This window comes from Octopus sinensis, linkage group LG14 (assembly GCF_006345805.1).
Source record: "Octopus sinensis linkage group LG14, ASM634580v1, whole genome shotgun sequence".
Lineage (NCBI taxonomy): Eukaryota > Metazoa > Mollusca > Cephalopoda > Octopoda > Octopodidae > Octopus > Octopus sinensis.
This window is the reverse complement of record NC_043010.1, coordinates 2,745,288-2,767,787: the sequence shown is the minus strand read 5'-3', so window position 1 is coordinate 2,767,787 and position 22,500 is coordinate 2,745,288. Positions and strand designations below refer to the sequence as shown.

The window sequence follows — 22,500 nt, the reverse complement described above, 5'->3', positions numbered from 1 at the left end:
AACTATTTAGTTAAAAAAATAATAATTTAAATATTTGTGAGCAAACTGAGGTATTTTAGAAGTCATTTCGTGTAAAAGTTGTCGTACTTGGGTAGTTGAATGTAAACCGTGTTGAGCGTGACAAATTACACCACTATACGAAGTTTCAAACTATTTAGTTAAAAAAAATAATAAATCTGTGACTCGCTATGAACTCCAGTTCTCTTCTTGAAATTATCAAACCAGCCGCGACTGGCCTTAAATGCATCAGCTGATGTCACCTCCGTCAATGTTCCAGGGTTCTGCTCCAGGAGATTCCCATACAGTACTCATGCTTTCTTGCAGATGATGGTCTGTAATCATATCCTCTGCGAGTTACTTCTCGCTGATCCACAGGAGAAACAATTTTCCCATCCTTTCGTGGGCAGATGTGCATTGCTTAGAGAGCCTGGAGACACCCTTTGCTGTTGTAACGGCCTTGATCTCACCCTTTTTCTTTAGGATGATATAGATTGTCAAAGTCCTGCAGTTGTATTGATGTGCTGTGTCCCCTACATGCAATCCTTTCTCATGTTTATCAATGATTTCCTTCAATTCTATCAGCTTTTTCTTCTTTTCAGCACTGTCCTTAGCACTAACGTTCTTGGGATCCATGGCTAACGCAACTAATTATTATAAAATAACAGCAAAATATGCACAAAACTACTGGGTAAAACACAACAGAGATGCTGCTACAGCGAAATAAACACTGAACTGAGTGAGCAGAGGCTGTGCTTGTTGGGAGAGCGGGTGCGAGCTCAGCGTTGACTAGCGATCGTTTGTATGAAACTCACTCATACTTCAAGACAAAAAAACACACAACCTTTGACTCGTACAGCAAATTACTTATACAATGGTGCACTCATACTGCGAGGTTCTACTATATATATATATATTCAAAATGTGACCGCGTGTGTACTGTTGGCGATTTTTTTTCTCCATCTTCCCTTCTTTGGATCTTTCCCTTTCCTATGTTTCTGACGAAGAGCTCTGCTCAAAACGTTAAACCCTCCTTCTTTCCTGAGCGTCCAATAATACTATACTTGTTCCACATCCTCGTGTTGTGTTTTCTCTTTATGTTTTCATATTTGGATTAACTATATACATATATATATGTATGTATGTATATGTATATATCTATGTGCATGTGTTAGTATTGTACTGCCACTGAAGACAGATGATAATAATGTTGGTCATATCATTAATACTAATCCCCTACAATAGCGAACGTTACATCTGGTTGGTTCTATTGACCACAACTTTATTCATTCTGTGCATGGGGTACGTCACTGATAGTCCTGGATCGTAAAAGAACTGAAAAGAGAAGGAATGAACAGCCGCTGGATCGTTTAAACTGATCTGCTTATTAATGTCAGCATTGTTCCGATACGTTTTGAGCAAGATCTCCATTGCTGATGTGCAGAAAGGTTTTCTTATCAATACAAATCTCATGCAGGATTAGCAAACATTGTGATTTATTGATCGCAGTGAGGCGCGATTGCTACATGTTTGTTCTGATACGGTATCGCTTGGTCACACTACTCTCTTTTCAGCAATCATCATTCTTGGATATGTTCTCGTCCTTTCTAGATGTTAGCTCTTTGTTTTGAGTTCAGATCCCACTGAGTCCAGCTTCTTACATTTTGTCTTTTCAAGCCTGGAAAATAAAAGTACTAGTCCAATATTGGAGCTTATTATTATTATTATTATTATTATTATTTCAAACTCTGCGAGGTTGACATTGCTTTTCATCCTTTTGGGGGATGATGAAATGAGTACCAGTTGAGCACTGGGGTCAATGTAATCAACTAGTCCCCACCGCCCCACAAAATTTCAGGCCTTGTGCCTATAGTAGAAAGGACTATTATTATTATTTCAAAGAAGAAATCAGCAGTGTTCGTATATAGAGAAGGATGGGGCCCCATCATATGTCATGACAATACGTCCAAGACTCTGCCAACATTTTGAGGACCCAAGTATAGAAGTAATATAACTGCAGTATCATAAAAAGACTGATTCCTGAAGACAATCTCATCATTTTCTATGTTTAACTTCTTTGGTCAGCTTCTTTATGACATTAATTATTTTTGCAGTGCTTCAGAAAGGCCTCTGCTTCTAGTGTCTGTGTGTGGTGGAACAGAATTAAATACAATTTTGTAATCCGGCAAACAGAGTCTTTCTTTCTTGTCACATTTTTAATAGCATCATTTTGTTGATCAGTTCTTGCTCTCAACACCTCTTGAAATTCATTTCTTTCCAGCTGCTTGTTCACCTATAATTATATTATCAATTCTCAGTGGTTTTTCAGAGAAACAAATTCAGACCAAACATTATACAGTTCATACATAACACTTTGACATATAATTTTAAAAAACACAGAGGCTGGTAGGTTCCAGCCCAGCTAGTGACAGTTTTGATTTCTATTAGCTTCATCTCTGCCAATACCCGTATATTTAGTATATAAAATTTTCCACCCAAATTTTTTTTCTCAACTAATAATCTACAATCAAGTATATTTGATATATTTCTACCCTGTAGTTCTCTAACACCTTTCATGAGTGATCACCATAAATAGTACATATAATGTTAGGGAAATATTCAAATCGGATTTTCTAAAACACTAGAACGGGTTACCCTTAAACGAACGGTTATCTCAACAAATTAAACAACTAACGGTTTTCTGAGGAAAATTTTCTACTCGCATAACGAGCTAAACCTTCGTCAATGAATTACAAGCAGGTTACTCACACATAGAAGTTACTGGAAGAACACACACAAACGATACTCTAGAACAGTGGTTCCCAACATTGGTTCTCAATCTTTTTATTTAAATGTGTTTTCCCACGGACACCTCTTAATATGCTTATCCATATATATATATATATAATAATTATTTGAGGGAATATTAATCCTTACTTACAGAGAAAAATTAAATTTAGAAATACTAAATCAAATTTCACACAATATAAAAATTAAAAAAAACCACCTTTTATCAATTCAAATTGAACAATTAAATTACACCATCTAGACAATTACATATAATAGAAATATTAAAATTAAAATAACAATAATATACCGATGATTAAGTAAATCGCAAAAAAATAATAAAAACATATATAATTGGTAAGGTGGTTTTTTTCTAATTTATTCGCCAGCCTCTGCACGCAATTTTTTTCTCTCCTTGTTTCTCTCCGTGTTTCTTTTCTGTGTATCTTTCTGTTGAAGAGCGTAGGCTCGAAACGTAAAAGACTTGTTTTATTTATATTCCTGAGCGCCATACTAATACAATTGTTTGTTTGTATTCCACTTGCCTTCGTCTTTTGTTTATTTTCATAAAGCTTCCCATTATATATATATATATACATATATATATATATATATATATATATATATATGAAATTTTGAATTTAATTCACTGACCCCAGGTTGGGAACCCCTGTTCTAGATAAACAAATTGTATACGAAACAATTTTTCTGAAGAAAATTGCATTCAGCCAACATTCAGAAATTTGGACAAAAACCATGAGTTGACTATGCACACTTATAAGTAACTTGGAGAGCATGTGCAAATGGTTTGTTAATGTCCTTTTACGGATTGCATGTAGCTTGCAAATTTTTTTTGTGTTTATGTTTGTTTTGTTTTTTTTGTTACAAACATGACCACAAATCGACAGAAGCAAGACAAAAGGAAATACAAACAAATGCATGTCTATATTTTATGTATTTGCTACGGATGGATAGTTGAAATAAGACATCATTTTATACCTTTATGTAGAGTCTGAGTTTGGCTTGGAACAGATTCCCCATTTATACATATTTCAATTACTCCTGTAGTGAACAATTTTGTTAAAAAACGGGGCTTTAAAACAGATTACGTCCGTAATCAGGGACTCTACTATATCACATTTCAATCCAAGACCTTGTTTTAATTTTCCCTCCAGAACATACGAACTTCTTTTTTAGAAATAGCTTCAGTTACTTGGCTTCGTTGTCCTCTCACTTCCATTGTGGGATACGAGTGTGATCTTGTCGACTTGTTATTAGCTCATATGCTTAAGCATTCTCTCTGAACATTATTGTTAGTATCTCCTTCAATTTTTATTGACAGTCAGTAAATTAATTCATTTCATACACTTGGTAAATGTTCCAACATACAAAATAGCCATTTTTCATTCCACTGATTTTTCTCTCACTTCTTCTTATCCCACCATGTCAATGTTTTAGAGATGGGTTTGCTTTTTCTTTATATCTTTAATATCTGCAAGAGACTTCTTGAAGTTCGTGAGTTAGCAGAATTGTTAGGACATTGGAAAAAATACTTCGGAGCATTTCTTCAGACTTATTACGTTTTTGAGTTCAAATCCCACAGAGGTTAATCTTGCCTTTCATCCCTTCAGGGTCGATATAATGAAGTACCAGTCAATTAGTGGGGTTGATGTAATTGACTTGTCCCCTTCACCTCAGAATTGCTGGGCTTGAACCTTACAATGGACTGGTTTTCTGTTCAGAGGTAGTTATGATCTCAATCACTTATACACATGGAAAAGGAGTAACTGGCCTAATGAGTCTTGGGGTTCAAGAAAACATTTCCTGACTGTTTTGGCAAGAGAATAACACATCAATTTACCTACATGTTTGGTACCTTATTTTATATATAATTTCTCTTTAACTTACTAACCAGTGTTCTCATCAGCTCAGAGTGAGTTTCTAACAGATGAGTGTAATAAGGTCTATATTTATTGTAATTTTAGGAACATAATGATACTTTAGAGCAAATTCCATTTCCAGTTGATTTTATTCCATATTACTCTCACTTGAGACTTTGCTTTTGTTGTTTTCCTAGCGACTGCCTTTATTGTGCATAGTGGCTGGTCAGGTTACTGACCTGGTCTCTTTGCTAACAACTTTGCTGCAAGCAAGTTGTCATGAATTGCACTGGATAGGAGTGAAATATACTGATGAACCTTACAAGCATTGGTTAAACATAACAAGATGAATACAAAATGTATTACAAATTTGTTGGAACACAATTTATTTTACACCTTTCCAGCTAACATTATTTATTTATCTGGGATTAAACTCTCAGCAACAGTCTGCATAAGTTCAACAAGGATACAAGTCAAGCACTGGTAATGATGTAATATGCCAATAGAACATCCATAAGTGAATGGAATTATCATCAATGACTAAGACTGCTTTCACAATTTGGAGGAAACTGAAGTCTCATCAAAATGAAGTGTTATTGGTCGTGGGCAAAATCCAAATGTCTGCCCTGTCACTTCAGCAAATATGAGCTTTTAAAAAAACTTAATTTTTCTGGATAAATTTTAAGTGTAATGTTTATTTATATATTGTACTGGGTAAAATGAGAGATTGATATGTGAGCTGGGGTCGTCCCAATAACATGGTTCCAGCTTCACTGGTTGACACCTAGGGCAAGTCTCTTCTGCTATTGTCTCGAGCTGACCAAAGCCTTGTGAGTGGATTTGGTTGATGGAAACAGAAAGAAGCCCTTTGTATATGTATATGTATGTATCTATATATGTGCGTCTTTGTTTCCGAGTTTATCCTCCTCCACTGATTGACAACTAGTGCTGGTGCGTTTACATCCCTGTAACTTAGCAGTCTGGCAAAAAAGACCATTAGAGTAAGTACTAGGCTTTAAAAAATAAGTCCTGGAGTCAACTTGTTCAGCTTAAACCCTTCAAAGTGGTGCTCCAGCATGGCTGCAATCAAATGACTGAGGCAAATAAAAGAATAAAACAATTGGTTCAAATTTTGGCATGAGGCTAGCTATAGGGAAGGGAGTCGTGTCAATTATATGAGCCCCAGTACTCACCTGGTATCTATTTAATTGATTCTGAAAGGATGAAAGGCAAAGTGGAATTTGAACTTAAAACATAAAAACCCAGAAGAAATTCCGCTAAAGCAATTAAATACTTCTTAGTATTTTTTGAAATTAAATTGATTTGCATCAGATTACTTTAAAGTAACCTGTGTCTACATGTCATATAACCCATTATCATTGTCATCGTCATCATCGTCACCATCAACATTTAACATCTGTTTTCCATGCTGGTATGGCTAGGATGGCTTGGCAGGAATTGTCAAGGGCAGGGATAGGGACCACACCAAGTTCCATATGCCATTCAAAAAATAACAAAAAGACCTCACAGCTATTCATTTCTTGTTGTCGTATCATTTCAAGTCACAGTGATATCAATAGCAGTTATGGTCCTCGATACCAAAGTCTGAAGATTCGTGATTTTTCTTGGGGAAGATACAGGTGTAGTTTTGCCACTGTCTTCTGCTTGTTTATTTACAATTCACTCTGTTATTCCACTGCTCTCCCACTCTTGCCCTGAAGGCACAGGACCTATTTAGCCCTTAGGCAAGATAATTGGTTCAGGGTATGACCAAATACTGGTGAGCCTTTGTAACTCATGTCTTGGGACTAGTCCTCTTATAAGAGCTGGATGCATTAGCCTGAGGACCCACTTCTGCAATTTGACCATAAATGAAGACTTTAACAAATACTACTATTCATGTCTAGAGTGCACCTGGGAGCAGTGGTAACTAAATGGTAATTCTGTGCTTCTTAAAACTCTTAAACTGCCATGCTGGAGCCTCCCCCACAGGATATAATATAATGTCTTGCTTAGGACTAAGGACTCATAAAAAAAATTACTGAAAATACATAGCAATTAATTAAAATCAACAATGTGTTTGTTATTGAAAATAGTGTTAGCTTATTTAGTTTTGTATTCAAATAATTGCTGCTGCTTCAAGAACTGCAAGGGGCTTGTTGCTTTTTGGGGGAATGTAGGTTAATTGAATATCATTTATGATATATTTGAATCAACTCTTTCATGACTATCACTTGATATTGGTTCCAGAATATTTATTTTCTCTGTTGTATATGTACATTGGGTGCGTGCAACCATATGACATTTGCTATGTAATTGCAATGTCAACTGGCTTTCGTTGGGTAATTGCAACCTCAGCCAAAATCAATATATATTGCTATGTCAATGATTATTAAGAATAAAATATAAGAAAGAATAAAAAATAAATCATTTGCTTTATGAATCCATACATATAAGAAGTAAAATGTTATGAACCAAAAAAGAAACATTAAATTAAGATTAGCTAAATTAAAGACAAATTATTAATTTGGTTTGTTTTATAGAAAATTATTTTTTTAACTTGTAAAAGACTATTTAATTATGCTTTACTTTCATTTTTATACTTTTTACTTCAGCTTGACAGCCACATATAATAACTATGAACAGAGAAAATAACAAACTTTAAAATAAAAAGATTTTAGAGTTAAAAATGCTGAAGACGAAGGAAGTACCCAAACAGGGAAGGATTTAACCAAATAATTTGCTGGTTCAACTTGGTGTTGATGTCAAGATTCAAAACGATACACTCATACAATATCTGGAATTTTGTGGATTATTACCAGCAGTCACAATGTATGGAAATCTTGAAGGAGGTGGTGTTGGGGAATCTCCTTGAATGGTGAAAGGCAATAAAAGAACTACAGGTGCCCCCACAAGGTTAATTTTCTTTTGGAAGCTCATACTTAGAATTTTGACAAACTCTTGGTTTTTCCTATCTCTGGTGCATAGGTGGTGGTTCATTTCAGAAGTCCTTCCAACAAATTATTAACAATGAGCAGTTAAAGTCCTTTAAAAGAAATGATAAGGGGATGCTGTAAGTGGCTTTCTTTTACCATTTGTTGAGGGAGGTTTGGCAGCTATTTCCAAGAAGTTGTGTAACTATGTGGATATTGATGAGAGAGAGAGAGAGAGAGAGAGAGAGAGAGAGAGAGAGAGAGAGAGAGAGAGTGTGTGTGTGTGTGTAGAAGGCAGTGAATTACCTGAGTTATTAGTGTGTGTACTTTGAAAATCTTAATATATCCCTCTATATTGTACACAATCTCTCTCACCTTTCATTATTTGCAAATATGTCTTTTACACTACACATTTTCTTTTTCTTCTTTAAAACCCCTCATATTTTTGTATTTTTTCAATCCCTTATGGTAATAAAGAAATTATCATTATTATTATTATTATTATTATTATTAGTTTTTCCTCTTTCAATTTTGTTTCCATTTCTTGCTGAGTGTCTCCCCGACACCTAGGAAAAGAAACTTATTGTATATTAATAGGCCATTAAAATAAAAACACCAGACTGTTCATTTACAAAAATCAAATGAAGTTACGTTAAAAACAAATGTTTACATAAGTGGCAATCATTCTCATAGAATTATTATTATTATATTATTATTATTATTATTATTATTATTATTATATTATTATTATTATTATTATTATTATTATTAATATTATTAGCAAATCTACCCTTCTACGATGAAGGTATAAAATGAGGGAGGGAAGTCATAGTAGCAGTATGTATTGAGAAACGTGTAAATTGAGAAATGTGTAAATGTAAATGGACTTTGATAGATTACTTTGATAGATTACTTAGATAAATCACATTATTGTTGGTGATACAGCATTTTATTGCAGCTATATGACATGTGTTTGTGACTAAGTGACATGGTGACAATTCACTCCTGAACCTGCTCCCAGCCGACTGTATCATAAATGGTTATGGGGACCACTCCTAACAAAAGCCAGAGGTTCCTTCGACCACTACATAAAAAGTATTAAGAAAAAAATGCTATTTAGATATACTTTTATTTTAGTTGTTTACACTGTTTTACACTTGTTTATACTCTTATACATTCAAAGTTCACAAATTTCCTTATTTAAATTATGAATCATATTCCTTTCGATAATATTAATTTGATTACAAAACTTCTTTGTAGACAATATTTTCTGTTTAGTCGACACTAATCTTCAAATTATTGGACTCATAGTGACGTATAACTGGCTGTGTGTAAACAACAGAGTGGGTAAGAATACACCTACATGATCTAAAGTTTGGCCCTGTGCCTTGTTTGCTGTGAATGCACAAGCGGAATCTTTAGGGTTGCGAAATATCAAACTAAGTCTTACCTCTCACTGTTCTTTGCAAATGTCTGGATGTTCTGGTACCTTGGATTATTTTGATTGACAAAACTGAGATGTAAACGACAGCTGTTTCCATTAACCATTTCGAATTTTGCTTGAGACTGACACACTTCAATAACCACCAAATAATTGCACACACTATATACTGACACGCACTTTTTCCATTTTATTTTTGCTATGAACCGTCCTCGTGATCCCCTTCATATCTACGATGGGACCATGAACCATGTGATGGAAATCCAGAGTTACTCGTGGTCAGTGAATTTTAAATAGAAATGCAAAAGTGGTTTATCAATTCAAAAATCAGTATCCATATTTTCTGATTTTTTAATGTTAAAAAACCTTCCTAACGACTGTCTTTGTAATCCCGAAAAATATTGTGACCATTGGTCCAGCTGTCTGGCTGTGAAGAGGGAACAGACAAAGGAACAGACAGACGGACATAATGCCCATTATAGTAAGATTATTGATAAGGCGGTCAGCTGACAGAATTGTGAGTGCACTGGATGAAGTGCTTAGCACATCACTACATTCTGAGTTCAAATTCTGTTAAGGTCGACTTTGCCTTTCATCTTTTTGGAGTCGATAAATTAAGTACCAGTTAAACACTGGGGTCAATGTAATCAATATATCCCCTCCCTCAAAATGGCTGCCCTTGTGGCAAAATTTGAAACCATTATTATTATTATTATTATATTATTATTATTATTATTATTATTATTATTATTATCATTATTATACTCTCATAGTGTTAAAATAAGACTGTAGTTACATAAGCAAAACCAGGGGTAGACAAAACAAAATGGTTTGCTTTACAAGCTGTTGATATTTTATTTACACTCTTTACATTTCCACTCTCAAAATAGCTACCAAACACATTTCAGCTGTAAGACTAAACATTGTGCCATGTAATCCAACTCCTGCACTCTGAGTTCAAATTCCACTGACGTCAACATATCTTTTATTCTTTTGGGGTTTGATAAAAATGAACCAGCATACAGGAGTGAGAATTTGGTATAACTACTTTTTTATTCGATCATGCTGCTTTCGTAGATTCCCATGACACCGTCACCATCCAGTTCCATTATTAGAGATTTGAATTGAGAGTTTGAGTCATAGTGAGCCTTTCATTAGCTGGTTACACAACTCTAGATGCATTGCAGTTACTCATTTGATAGAGATTGGTGACTGTTGATCTTCTAGGATTCCTTTGCTCAGCATCAATGTAAGAAGCTCTGTGGCTCAGTTGAGCTCTTCTGTTACCTCTTCACAGTCCACCTTGAGTTCACCATGTCCCTGGCAGGGTGGCTAAATGAGTGCTATTCCTCACCAGAGGGAAACCCATAACTATGTAGGGTACAGCCCAAGAGGTATTCTTAAAATACCTACAAACCTACTAGAACTACCGGTGGATGTGAAGTGGGTGAAAAGTGAATTAAAAGAGTAAGAAGTGAAATCTTTATATATAAAAGAGAGGTTGTGTGCTGTCTGTCTCCTACGATTTAGATTCCTAACTACTCCCACATTTTGCGGTGCAGTTTAACCAAAACCGGGTATCTTATAGTCGTGATTCATATCGAGCCCTTCTGGGTATTAGCGCGTGTCTACGATGAGTCTACGATTTAAAAAAAAATTTACCATCAATTTTTCCCATTTTTAATGCATTTTTGGTATATATAACTCTCTAAAAATGTATTATTGAATCTCAGAACGTAAAAAGCTACAGTAACCCCCCTCCCTTTGTGGTTAGCCATATTGAGATGGCTATTATACTTTACATCTCTAAAAATGCTTATATAGTTATTTCCCTTACAAACCCGAGCAACGCCGGGCGATACTGCTAGTTATAAACAAAATTGTTAAATATCAAATGCAAAGAAAATCAGCTCCAAGTCTGATGTAAAACTGCTTGTGCCAATATTTCCTGGGAAATGTCACCACACCAGTTGAGAAAGACATGACGTATATGTATATTGGTTTAGTTATTTCCCTGTGGTTATACAAACATTTATAAAAACATTAATTTCCACACACTTTATGCACCGTAAAGTCAGGACGATATTCTGGTCTCACCTGCGTCATATTTCTAGTCGTAAAGAATAAAAAGAAGGTAATAAAAATGGAAAATATATCATTTCTCATGCAAACATATATATCTGAGGTAATAGAACAAAACGTACAAGGAAATGGTTGGAAAATGTTATACAATGATAAATTTAGAGGGTAAAATATTCATAAAAATATTCATAAAAAAAACCCAATGATAATGATTTCAAGTTCAGACAAAAAGCCAGCAGTTTTGAGGAGAAGGAGTTCCTTGAAACCAACAGCACCAGTGCTTGGCTGGTTCTTTATTTTACTGGCCCTGAAAGGATGAAAGGCAAAAATCAGTCTCAGCAACATTTGAACAAAGGATGTAAAGAACCAGAAGTTCCATTAGACATTTTGTCTGGCACTCATAATGTTTCTGCCAATCTCACCAAATTAATCATTCTGCCAATTCCATGAAATTAATAATAATAATAATAATAATAATAATAATAATAATAATAATAATGCTATAGGGACGAAGCCTGAAATTTTGGTTGGGGTTGGTGGATAAGTCGATTACATTGACACTCAATGTTGATCTGATACTAATTTATCAACCCCAAAAGGATAAAAGACAAAGATGACCTTGATGGAATTTGAACTCATAATGTGAAACCAGAAGAAATGCCTCTAAGCATTTTGGCTAGCATGCTAATAATTCTGATAGTTTGCCATCTTGATAATAATAATAATAATCCTTTATTTCTTTTGGCAGAAGGTCTGAAATTTTGTGGGAGGGAGCCAGTTGATTAGATCAACTCCAGTATGCAACTGGTACTAAATTTATTGACCCGAAAGGATGAAAGTCAAAGTTGATCTTGATGTAATAATAATAACAATCCCTTCTACTAGAGGCACAAGGCCTGAAATTTGGGGGGAGGGGATGAGTCGATTACATTGATCCCAGTGCATGACTGGTACTTTATTGACCCCGAAAGGATGAAAGGCAAAGTCAACCTTGGTGGAATGATGATGATGATAATAATAATAATGATAATAATAATAATAATAATAATAATAATATAATAATAATAATAATAAAGGGTGACCCCAGGTTTGAAGATTTGATTTCTTACCAACTAGGTTTACCATAGCTATCATAATTGATACTTTATCAACTAGGGTTGCCTCAATTCTCACACCAACTAAGCTAATCCAAGCTTTCGTAAAACCTGGGATTATCCTGTCAACTAGGGTAGCTTTAGATGTCAAAATTTGGTACCTTATCAACTAGGCTAACCCCAGTTGACATCTTATCTACAATATCATTTCCTGATTGGCAGCCCCAGAGCTCAAAATGTGATCCTTTATCACCTAGACTAACTTCGACTGACACCTTTACATTCAGAGTAGCTCTTACTTTCAACAGGGTGATACCTTAACAGCTTGAGTAGTACCCAGTTCTCAAGATCGATACCTTATTAACAAGGCTAGCTCCGAGATCTCAAAATACGTCTCCATTACACTAGTGGTGCCATTCACTAATGGCAGTGGATAAAAGGATGTAAGAAAATTACGACAAGCATTTACTTTCTGGGAACATCAAATTGACGGCAATCGTCAAACACCTTAATCTACAAAGGATATTGCTTGAAGATGGATGTCGTTCTGAGGCTTCCTGTGATGGCTTTGGTCCAGCATCATCCATTAGATATCATTTCCTGATTGGTTGTTGCATCTTTTAAGACTTTGCCAATGTGCTTCTCAAATACAGTCATCCAATTAGAAGAAATTGTTTTCTAAGAACTTTTCTTATTTCATCCACTTACACACACATACACATGCATACTCTCCTTCTCTCTCTCTCTCTCTCTCTTTCTCTCTCTCTCTTTCCATTCACTTTGTCTCATTCTCTCATTTATTTCATTCTCTGCTGTCTTCGATATGTGTCCGTTCATCTCTCTCTCTCTCTTTCTCTCTCTCTCGCTCTCCATATATATACATATATATATATATATATATATTTATGATATATATTATATATATATATATATATATATATATATATATATATATATAATATATCATAAATATATATATATATATATACATATATATATATATATATATATATATATATATATATGTGTGTATATATGTATATATATATATATATATATATATATGTATATATATTCTTCTGTCTATCACATTTATCTGTTCGTCCATCCATTCATCCAACCACCTAACTACCTACATACTTACCTACCTCCAATCTACAGACATACAGACATACATCCTAATAAATACATACATACACACACACAAACCCACATATGCTCATGTACACACAAACTTAACGAGACATCTGAATGATATTCAGATCTATCGATGTTGTTATCACACAAACCCTAGCACATTATTATTGTTGCTGTTGTTTTTGCTGTCATTAGTCGTTGTCTTCACCAAATAACTTAGCGACTCCCAGAAAAATGAAATACAATGGTAATCTAGATGGAATTCCGGTATTGTTGTTGTTGTTTATCTTCAGATCAATCCTGTTTGGGCAGACCCATGATCAGATTCATTGCATCCAAGATCAACCTTACATTTTATATCTCCAGGTTTACATTGTCCAGAGGACCCTTTAGTTTCGGTACTCTATTTTTCTGCTTACACACCACTTTCACTCACCTCCATTCTTCTTAAGAATGATGCCAATGAGCTGTACCATTTTCACACCAAGTTGGAAGCTTCTACACACATTCCTGACCTGCTAGAAATAGCTGCCAAATTATCCTCAAATTACAGAATACTGTCTCTAAAAAACTGGAGATGAGATGTTAAATAATGTATTGGATCTCACGGAGGCGGTGACAAGTGACCAAAACCTTTAGCAATATGCTGTGCTTGAGAAGATCTGTGAAGCCAAGCGAAATTGCAGTCATGGCTGATGTCAGTGTTTCGTAACTGTCATGTAAAAAGCATTCATACACTCTTGGAGTGGTTGGTATTAGGAAGGGCATCCGGCTGTAGAAATCATGCCAAATCAGATTGTACCCTGGTGCAGTTTACCAGTTTCCAGTCAAACCATCCAACCCATTCCAGCATGGAAAATGGATGTTAAATGATGATGATGATGATGTATTTCTAGGCATAATATATCTGTAAAAGAAAAAGAGAATGGTTAAGGCTGCAACACCTTTGACTTACTTATGTAAGCCCTTCCCTCTGTTCTCAATTCTATGCTGTCTGCACCTCTCCTGGGTCTGGTTCATTTTAAATTGTCATCAATGCTCTGCTTTTTTCTTGGTAGGGATTTTGGCTCTTTGCAAACCCATTTTTACTTATGGGAGTGATGAAGGGCAAAGTTTAACTGCTATGGGATTTGAACTAGGAGAATTAAGTGCCAAAACAAATATCCTGTGGTACTGTGCCTGACAATCTGCTACCCTCAAATAATTTCTAATTTAGACACAAGGCCAGCGATATTAATCAAAGGCGTTAGTCAATTATATTGACCCCTAACAGTACATGGCTAATACTTTCTCTTACACCAATTCTGAAAGGATGAGAAACAAAGTTAAAGTTGATATTTGGAAGGGGAATCAAAGAGAAACAATACTGAAACGAAAAAAGGACTGTTTAGAGATGCAAGGGGCAAAAACAAGCTCTATAATGGTTAAGGCTGCAAAAACAAGCTCTATAATGGTTAAGGTGGTAAGAAAAAAATGTACCCAATATACTTCTTGTGTATTTACTAAGAAGAACTAGAAGGGTATCAAACCATAAGAACTATGCCTAAACTGAAGATTTTGAAGTTATGTGTGGCTTTCCAACCCATCAGATTTCGTCAAACAATCAAACTCAAGCTAGCATGCGGACATGAAATGATGATGACACTAACAATGAGGATGTTAATGATGTTGATGATGATGATGACAACAATTATGAATAAAAGTAATATGACTTACTACTTGAGGCAAAAATACATAATAGAAATCACATGTTGAATGTAGTAAATCTTAATCTTGGCACTTTTCAGGATAATGTTTTAAAAATTTTAAGACAATTTATGAAAGAATTGCTACAAGAAAGAAAGTAACATCAAGAATTATAAATATTTCAAATGTTTTCACCAAAGAACAATTCAAATTTTGAGACATGTTTCTTCATCAAAAACCAATTAAGCATACATACTTTGTGTATTTACTAAGTCTGCTATTGTACAATGAAGCAAGAAATTGTGTATTTGAAAGGAATTTGAGGATTGCTGAGAGCAATTTATAACGGAGATAAATCAGTTCTTGGAAGTAAGGTTCATGCAATGTCAAATGTTAACAGAATCATCAGTTTTTGAAATTGATGAATTTTTCTTTCATTTTTTTCTCCCTTTTTGTTTTTCAAAAGATTCTGATAAAAGTTCTTTCAGCTTTTTCTAATAATTGCAAAAAGGAAATATTAAAAGTGACCATGATAAAAATGCTTTTTCTTAGCTGATATAATGGATTTTAGCCTGTTGGCAATATAAACTATAGTAATTTTGTAGAAATTAAAAAATATCCAGCCAGGGCAAAACTATTTTATAAAAGACCATGTTGATAAAAGAAAATAAATAAACAAAAAGTGAAAATAAAACAAAAATAACAATATAAAGAAAGAATAAAACTAAACGAAGAAACATTTCCTCTAAGCCAAAATCGTACTCTTGGAGTTGGTATATGTTTGCATTTGTGTGTATGTGTGTATGTATGATAACTTTTATCAATAAATGGAGACTTAGGAGAAAAAAAATACAAATAAATAATTACATAAACACATAAAAAAACCCATAACATAACGTAAGTGCTCTAAACAACCGGTGATGTTTCTGTGTATAAGAGATATAATTGGGAGGGAAAAAATAACAATGTGTCGCAATGTTATAACAGACACAAGATGATAAAATAAGTCCAGTCACATAGAATTTGTTGTGTGAATGAAGTAATTTCAGTCTGAAAATGCTATATCAGAAGAGTGCTGCAGGACCAAACCATTGTCTTCGAGTAATTAAGGGGAAATTGCTGATAATGAAAAAAATATATTTCAACAATACAATCGTATATATATATATATAAGGTTTCATCGTCATCGTCGTCATCATCATCATCATACCATCATCAGCATCATCATCACCACCATTGCTGTTATCTTTTATTGTCTACTATTTTGTTTATGGTTTCAGACTGTTTTTTTTTACTTATTTTTTGTTAGTAATAAATATAAACAACTTGTATTTATTTTATCGTTGAAATGATGTAGCATTAGATTCAACATTTCCTATAAGAAAAACACATACTCGCACACACACATGGACACATATCTATACCAATACACATTTAAACATATTATATGTGTATATTTATGTATGTATATATATATGTTTATATATATATATATATATATATATATAATATATATATATATATGCGTGCATGTGTGTGTGTGCATGTGTGTGTGTGTATATATATATATATAAAATATGGCAATTAAAAGTTTTACCATTTACCTTCTCTCCTACTCTGTTTTCCCTCATTCACTAACTCTTCTCTTTCTTTCTCTCTTTCTCAGTATAAGTATATTATACACACACACACAGATATGAGTCTATAAATAAATATACACACACACACATATATATATATATATATATGTTAAAATTACAAAAAACGTAGTTGGTGTTTTGTGCTTTGTGAAAGCTATGTGTTTCAGTAAATTAACCAGCAGGATTACACAACTGTTTGCTGAAAATTATATAATCTTTTGAACACCTCTTCAGTGTTTAGCAAGATACAAAGTGTAGTGTTAGGTGCTCGATATATACCTACAACCGCTTTGTAAAATATCAACATCAGGTGAATGGCAGGACCCAGGGTACAATGTAGTAGGAAAAAGTTTACAAAAGGAAGAAGGTCAAGGGCATGCACTTTCATGCAAGACATTGAGGGATAGTCACAGGTTTCAGTAATGATTGATAGAAGAGGGTGTAATGGAAGAAAGAGAGTGATTGCAATACATACATACATACATACATATGTGTGTGTGTGTGTGTATGTATATATATATATACAACTATATATTTTCTATTATCAGTTTCTGCCAGAGGCCAGGGCCATACTGGGGCACCATCGTTAGCACTAATACATGTTTATTTTAGATCCATTTTTCTTGTCCTGCCCCCTGAATCAGTCCTGATGAAGTTCTGAGCTAGACAGTGCTGCCCTTCTTTGTAGTTTTTACCATGATGTAGGTTCATCTGGTATGTTGGATTAATATTTATCCACTCATTGCTTGAACACACCCACATCTACACCTTTGAGATCTCTGAGGCGATTTGGTCAGATATTGGAAATTTGTGGTCTTTTGAATCCTAGGCTGTAGTTATATATAGTGTTCTTACACTGGTACTGTGCAATGACATCCAATGATATATATATGTATATATATATATATATATGTATATATATATATCATCATCATCATCATCGTTTAACGTCCGCTTTCCATGCTAGCATGGGTTGGACAGTTCAACTGGGGTCTGGCAAGCCCGAAGGTTGCACCAGGCCAGTCAGATCTGTACATATATGTACATATATATATACATGTATGTATGTGTGTGAGTGTGTGTAGATAGATAGATAAATGGATAAATAGACGTATAGGATGCTGTCTCTCATAACATTTTTATTCATATCTCTCTCTCTTTTCTTAAATATTACAATAATAGTTTGGGGTCTGCCAACATGACCACTGTGTACTAACAGTATATACTATATATATTTGTCTACCAACCAACACTATGGTGCATTAACTACATAAGTCCACCTACCAGCACAATTTTCTACTACAAATTTTGTATGACTTTTTCAACTCCAGCCACACTCTTGTATGCTGACTACATTGTACATGCTCACCTGATCACACTCTGGCTATTAAAGCTGGATGTCTTACTTTCCTTCATTATACATCAGTAATATAGCATGGCGTCCATCAACTATTGGTTTGGCACACAAAAATGTGTTGACAAAATAATCTGTTGTCGACATATACTCATACATTTTATCTTTTCTCAAAATATATTTTCACAGACACATACACACACACACTGCTTTTTCTCCATTTATCTCCTATGTTTCTTTTTGGAAGAGGAAGACATATTCAATACATGCTGTAGAGTAAGATTTCTGTTTATATAAGTGCATGTGTGTGTGTGTGATATGTGTGTAGGTGAATGTGTGTGTATATATATATATGCATATACATACATATATATATATGCATATATATACATACATACATATATATATATGCATATATATACATACATACATATATATATATATATATATATATATATATACATATATATACATATATATATATATATATATATATATATATAATATATATATATATATATATATATATAGCATATATATACATATAAGGTATAAGTTAGAGGTGTTAAGCCCTCTAAGGTGTAGAAGTATTCAGAGGCACTCCTGGCAATCACCTCAGTAAGTATGGTCCTTAGGTATACGGCAGCAGGTAATTTGAAAAGGTAAACCGTAGTTTAATGTGTACATAGATGATAAGAAAATAGAGGGAAAACAACAAATAGAAGTGTATCTTGGCTTTTTAGCACCAAAGATACACTTCTATTTGTTGATTTTCCTCCATTTTCTTATTGTCTGTATATACATTTGTATGCATATATATGTGCATAAATATATATATATATATATGCTTATATATGCATATATATGTATATATATATATATAATATATATATATATATATTTATGTATATATATATACATATATGTGTATATACATATATATATATATATATATAATATATATATATATATATATAATATATATATATATATATATATATATAATATATATATATATATTATATATATATATGCATATATATACATATAAGGTATAAGTTAGAGGTGTTAAGCCCTCTAAGGTGTAGAAGTATTCAGAGGCACTCCTGGCAATCACCTCAGTAAGTATGGTCCTTAGGTATACGGCAGCAGGTAATTTGAAAAGGTAAACCGTAGTTTAATGTGTACATAGATGATAAGAAAATAGAGGGAAAACAACAAATAGAAGTGTATCTTGGCTTTTTAGCACCAAAGATACACTTCTATTTGTTGATTTTCCTCCATTTTCTTATTGTCTGTATATACATTTGTATGCATATATATGTGCATAAATATATATATATATATATGCTTATATATGCATATATATGTATATATATATATATATTATGTATATATATATTTATGTATATATATATACATATATGTGTATATACATATATATACATATATATATATATATATATATGTATATATATATATATATATGTATGTATGTATGTATGTATTATTAATGTGCATATTTATATATGTGTATAATGTATAAGGGTGAAGGTAAATATTCATATAAAGGGGATCACAAATGGCTCCAGAAAGAGTTTTTAAGTGGCAGTACAGGAAGGATGGAGAGCAGCAGTATAATAAACCTGTAGCATGGTTCTGTCACTACCAAATTACAGGTGATTCCTTTTATACACAATTCTTCTCTCAATACATTTCCACTTTGTAGCATATGCACACTGATGTTGTACATCCATCAGAAGCATACAAGCTTCATTCTTTTCTTGTCATAGCCTGTCCTCTGCATTCAGGGTCCATGTTTCTCTGCCATGTAGCATTGCTGTTTGTACACAAGCATTGTACAATTTGTCTTTCACTCAAAGAGAGAGCAAGAGAGAGAGAGAGAGAGAGAGAGAGAGAGAGAGAGGGAGAGAGAGAGAGTGAGAGAAAGAGAGAGACCTTTTGTCAGCAACAAAAGTAATGACTCTCTAAACTTTATCCATCCTGTTCTTAATCTAGCAACTATACTTTCATTTCAAGACATTGTCTTCCACTACTTGTTCGGTTACCTATGTAACAGAAACTATCTACTACCTTTAGAGAACTTTCTAGGTATGCGATGTCGGGAAATATTTTGATACATTTAAATATATATTTCTTTACTACCCACAAGGGGCTAAACACAGAGAGGACAAACAAGGACAGACAGATGGATTAAGTTGATTACATCGACCCCTGTGCGTAACTGGTACTTTATTTATCGATCCCAAAAGGATAAAAGGCAAAGTCGACCTCGGCGGAATTTGAACTCAGAACGTAGCAGCAGACGAAATACAGCTATGCATTTCGCCTGGCATGCTAACGTTTTTGCCAGCTTGCCACCTTGTTACTTTTATATATAGAAATCGTTTGTCTTATACACAGGAAATTATTATGTACATATGCAACACACACACACACAAGTATATACATGCAATAATCCCTGCCTCTACACCAAATCTCTCACCTCTCGTCTTTCTAACACTCACCCCACTCATCACTCTTCTAACAATGCCACATTATTCACCTGCTGTAATCATATGGCAGCAGAGTCTACACATATTTTACCCCCTTTGTGCTAGTAGTTGTCTCCACCCCCACCTTCAAACCGTTTCCTTTAACATATATCCCTTATTCTCACTATTATCTCTTCTTATTTTATTTTCCACTGACCACCCATTTTCTTCTTCCAGTTATGTTACTCTCATCTAAATTACATCTTATGACTGTTATACTTTATCCTTAGACACCCTTCCACATCTGCTATCGCTATCAATACCTTCTCATATCAGCCATCAGTGCTCCAACTTACTTTTGTTGTTTATTTGTTTGTTTGTTTCTTCTTTCTTTCTTTTGTTCTTTCTTGTGCATGTTACTTGGCGACCTCACTAGTGCTGGTGCCATGAAAAAATGCACCCAATACACTTCGTTAAGTGATTGGCATTAGGAAGGGCATCCAGGTGTAAAAGACATGCCTGAGGAGACATTGGAGCTTGATGCAGTCCTTTGACTGACTAAGCAGCATGGAAGACAAATGCAAAACGATAATGATGATGATCTGATGTATGTCTGTCTATAGATGGTTGGATAATTCAACTTACATCTACAGATGTAATGGGTAGACATATTGTCAGTGTTGTATAATGGAATCACTGGGTGTTTGGGGTCTTACAACATTTAACCTCATCCAGGCATTCTGACCTAGGTTGATAAAGCCTTGGCACTTGTCCAAGCAGCTTTCTACTGAAGCCATCAATTATTATTTTCACAGAATTCTCATAACAAAAGGAAAGATAATATGGTGAAGTTGAATCGCATCTTAGAAAATGTGTGTTGTTTGATTCTAATTTAGCTGCAAGCTCTAAGTGTTTCATAGTCTTGATTTCCAACATTTCTATAACCATGGTGGTGTGGCCCCAAACAAAGAGTGTAACCTCCACTTGTCTCATATTAAGTGAAAGTATTTATTCCGTCTTTCAGGATTGAATTGGTAATGATAGAATGGTCATTCAATGATAAAATAAAAAAAAAGAAAGAAATTATTGTTACAATGTAGAAAAGCAGAATGTGAAATAGAAGCAGTGAGAAAAGTATTTGTACAGTGAAATCCTTTTATGAATAGTGCAGAAAATATAAAAGACAGAAATACCATGAAAGTAGCACACCTTTATAAAAATATGACCTTGGCTATTAGTCACTAAGGATGGTGGCATTACATAAGATTTACCAAAAAATATAAATCACACGATTTTATTTATACCATATGACTGCACAAAAGCAGGATAAAGAGTAAGTTACCGTGGGTCATCTAAAACAAGTAACTGACCTGTATACAGCATTTATTCTGTTTAAAGATGGGATTGTGTTTTAAATGTCGTTAATTATCATTAGTTTGCTCAATAACAGCTGACCTGAAACTAAATAGCTACTTACTCATCCAACCAGCCAAATATCTCTCAAAATCCTCACTAGCTTCATTAGAATAGGAATTCAGATGTTCTGAGTTCTAAATTTTAAGCCAATGTAAAATGACTACAGCTAGATAAACTGATCTACTGATTCTCTGCTGATTTTCACTGAAAGATCTTCCGATGAAGAACTAATGTATACATAGGTATACACAGAGCATAGAGGATTTTACAATCTAAAAACACCAATCTGTTCAGAAATTTTATTCCTTGTTTCTTTATTTTATTAATTTGATTTTTAGTGTTTTCCATCTTAAATTTTTTTAAAGAAATGTTTTTGTCCTAACTTACTGATTTCTTTTTAAAAAATCTTCAGGCCACAATGACATCTGGTGTTAACAAGTTAGAGGACTGTGTGATTATGGCACCTGACCATTGCAAAGAAATGCTTACAGTATTTTCTCATATTAACAATGGTCAAAATTGTCTTGAAAGAAACAATGGACACTATGAAGAATTATC

At 33.8% G+C, this 22,500-nt stretch overlaps 1 protein-coding gene across 5 annotated transcripts in view; it reads left to right on the top strand.

Annotated features, from left to right (window-relative positions):
* LOC115219527 (protocadherin beta-15) overlaps positions 1–22,500 on the top strand; it is a 291,794-nt gene that overhangs the window by 268,796 nt on the left and 498 nt on the right. For 2 of the 5 annotated variants that reach the window (XM_029789706.2, XM_036509217.1), the window contains exon 3: positions 22,355–22,500. This exon is cut by the window's right edge and continues 2 nt beyond it. The exons of 1 other annotated variant lie outside the window; for it this stretch is intronic. In XM_029789706.2, the coding sequence (XP_029645566.1) occupies positions 22,355–22,500 (146 nt within the window). Of the gene's footprint in view, positions 1–7,279; positions 7,738–22,354 lie in introns of all 5 variants that reach the window. 2 more of the 5 variants (XR_005001972.1, XR_003882311.2) reach the window with 2 other exon arrangements.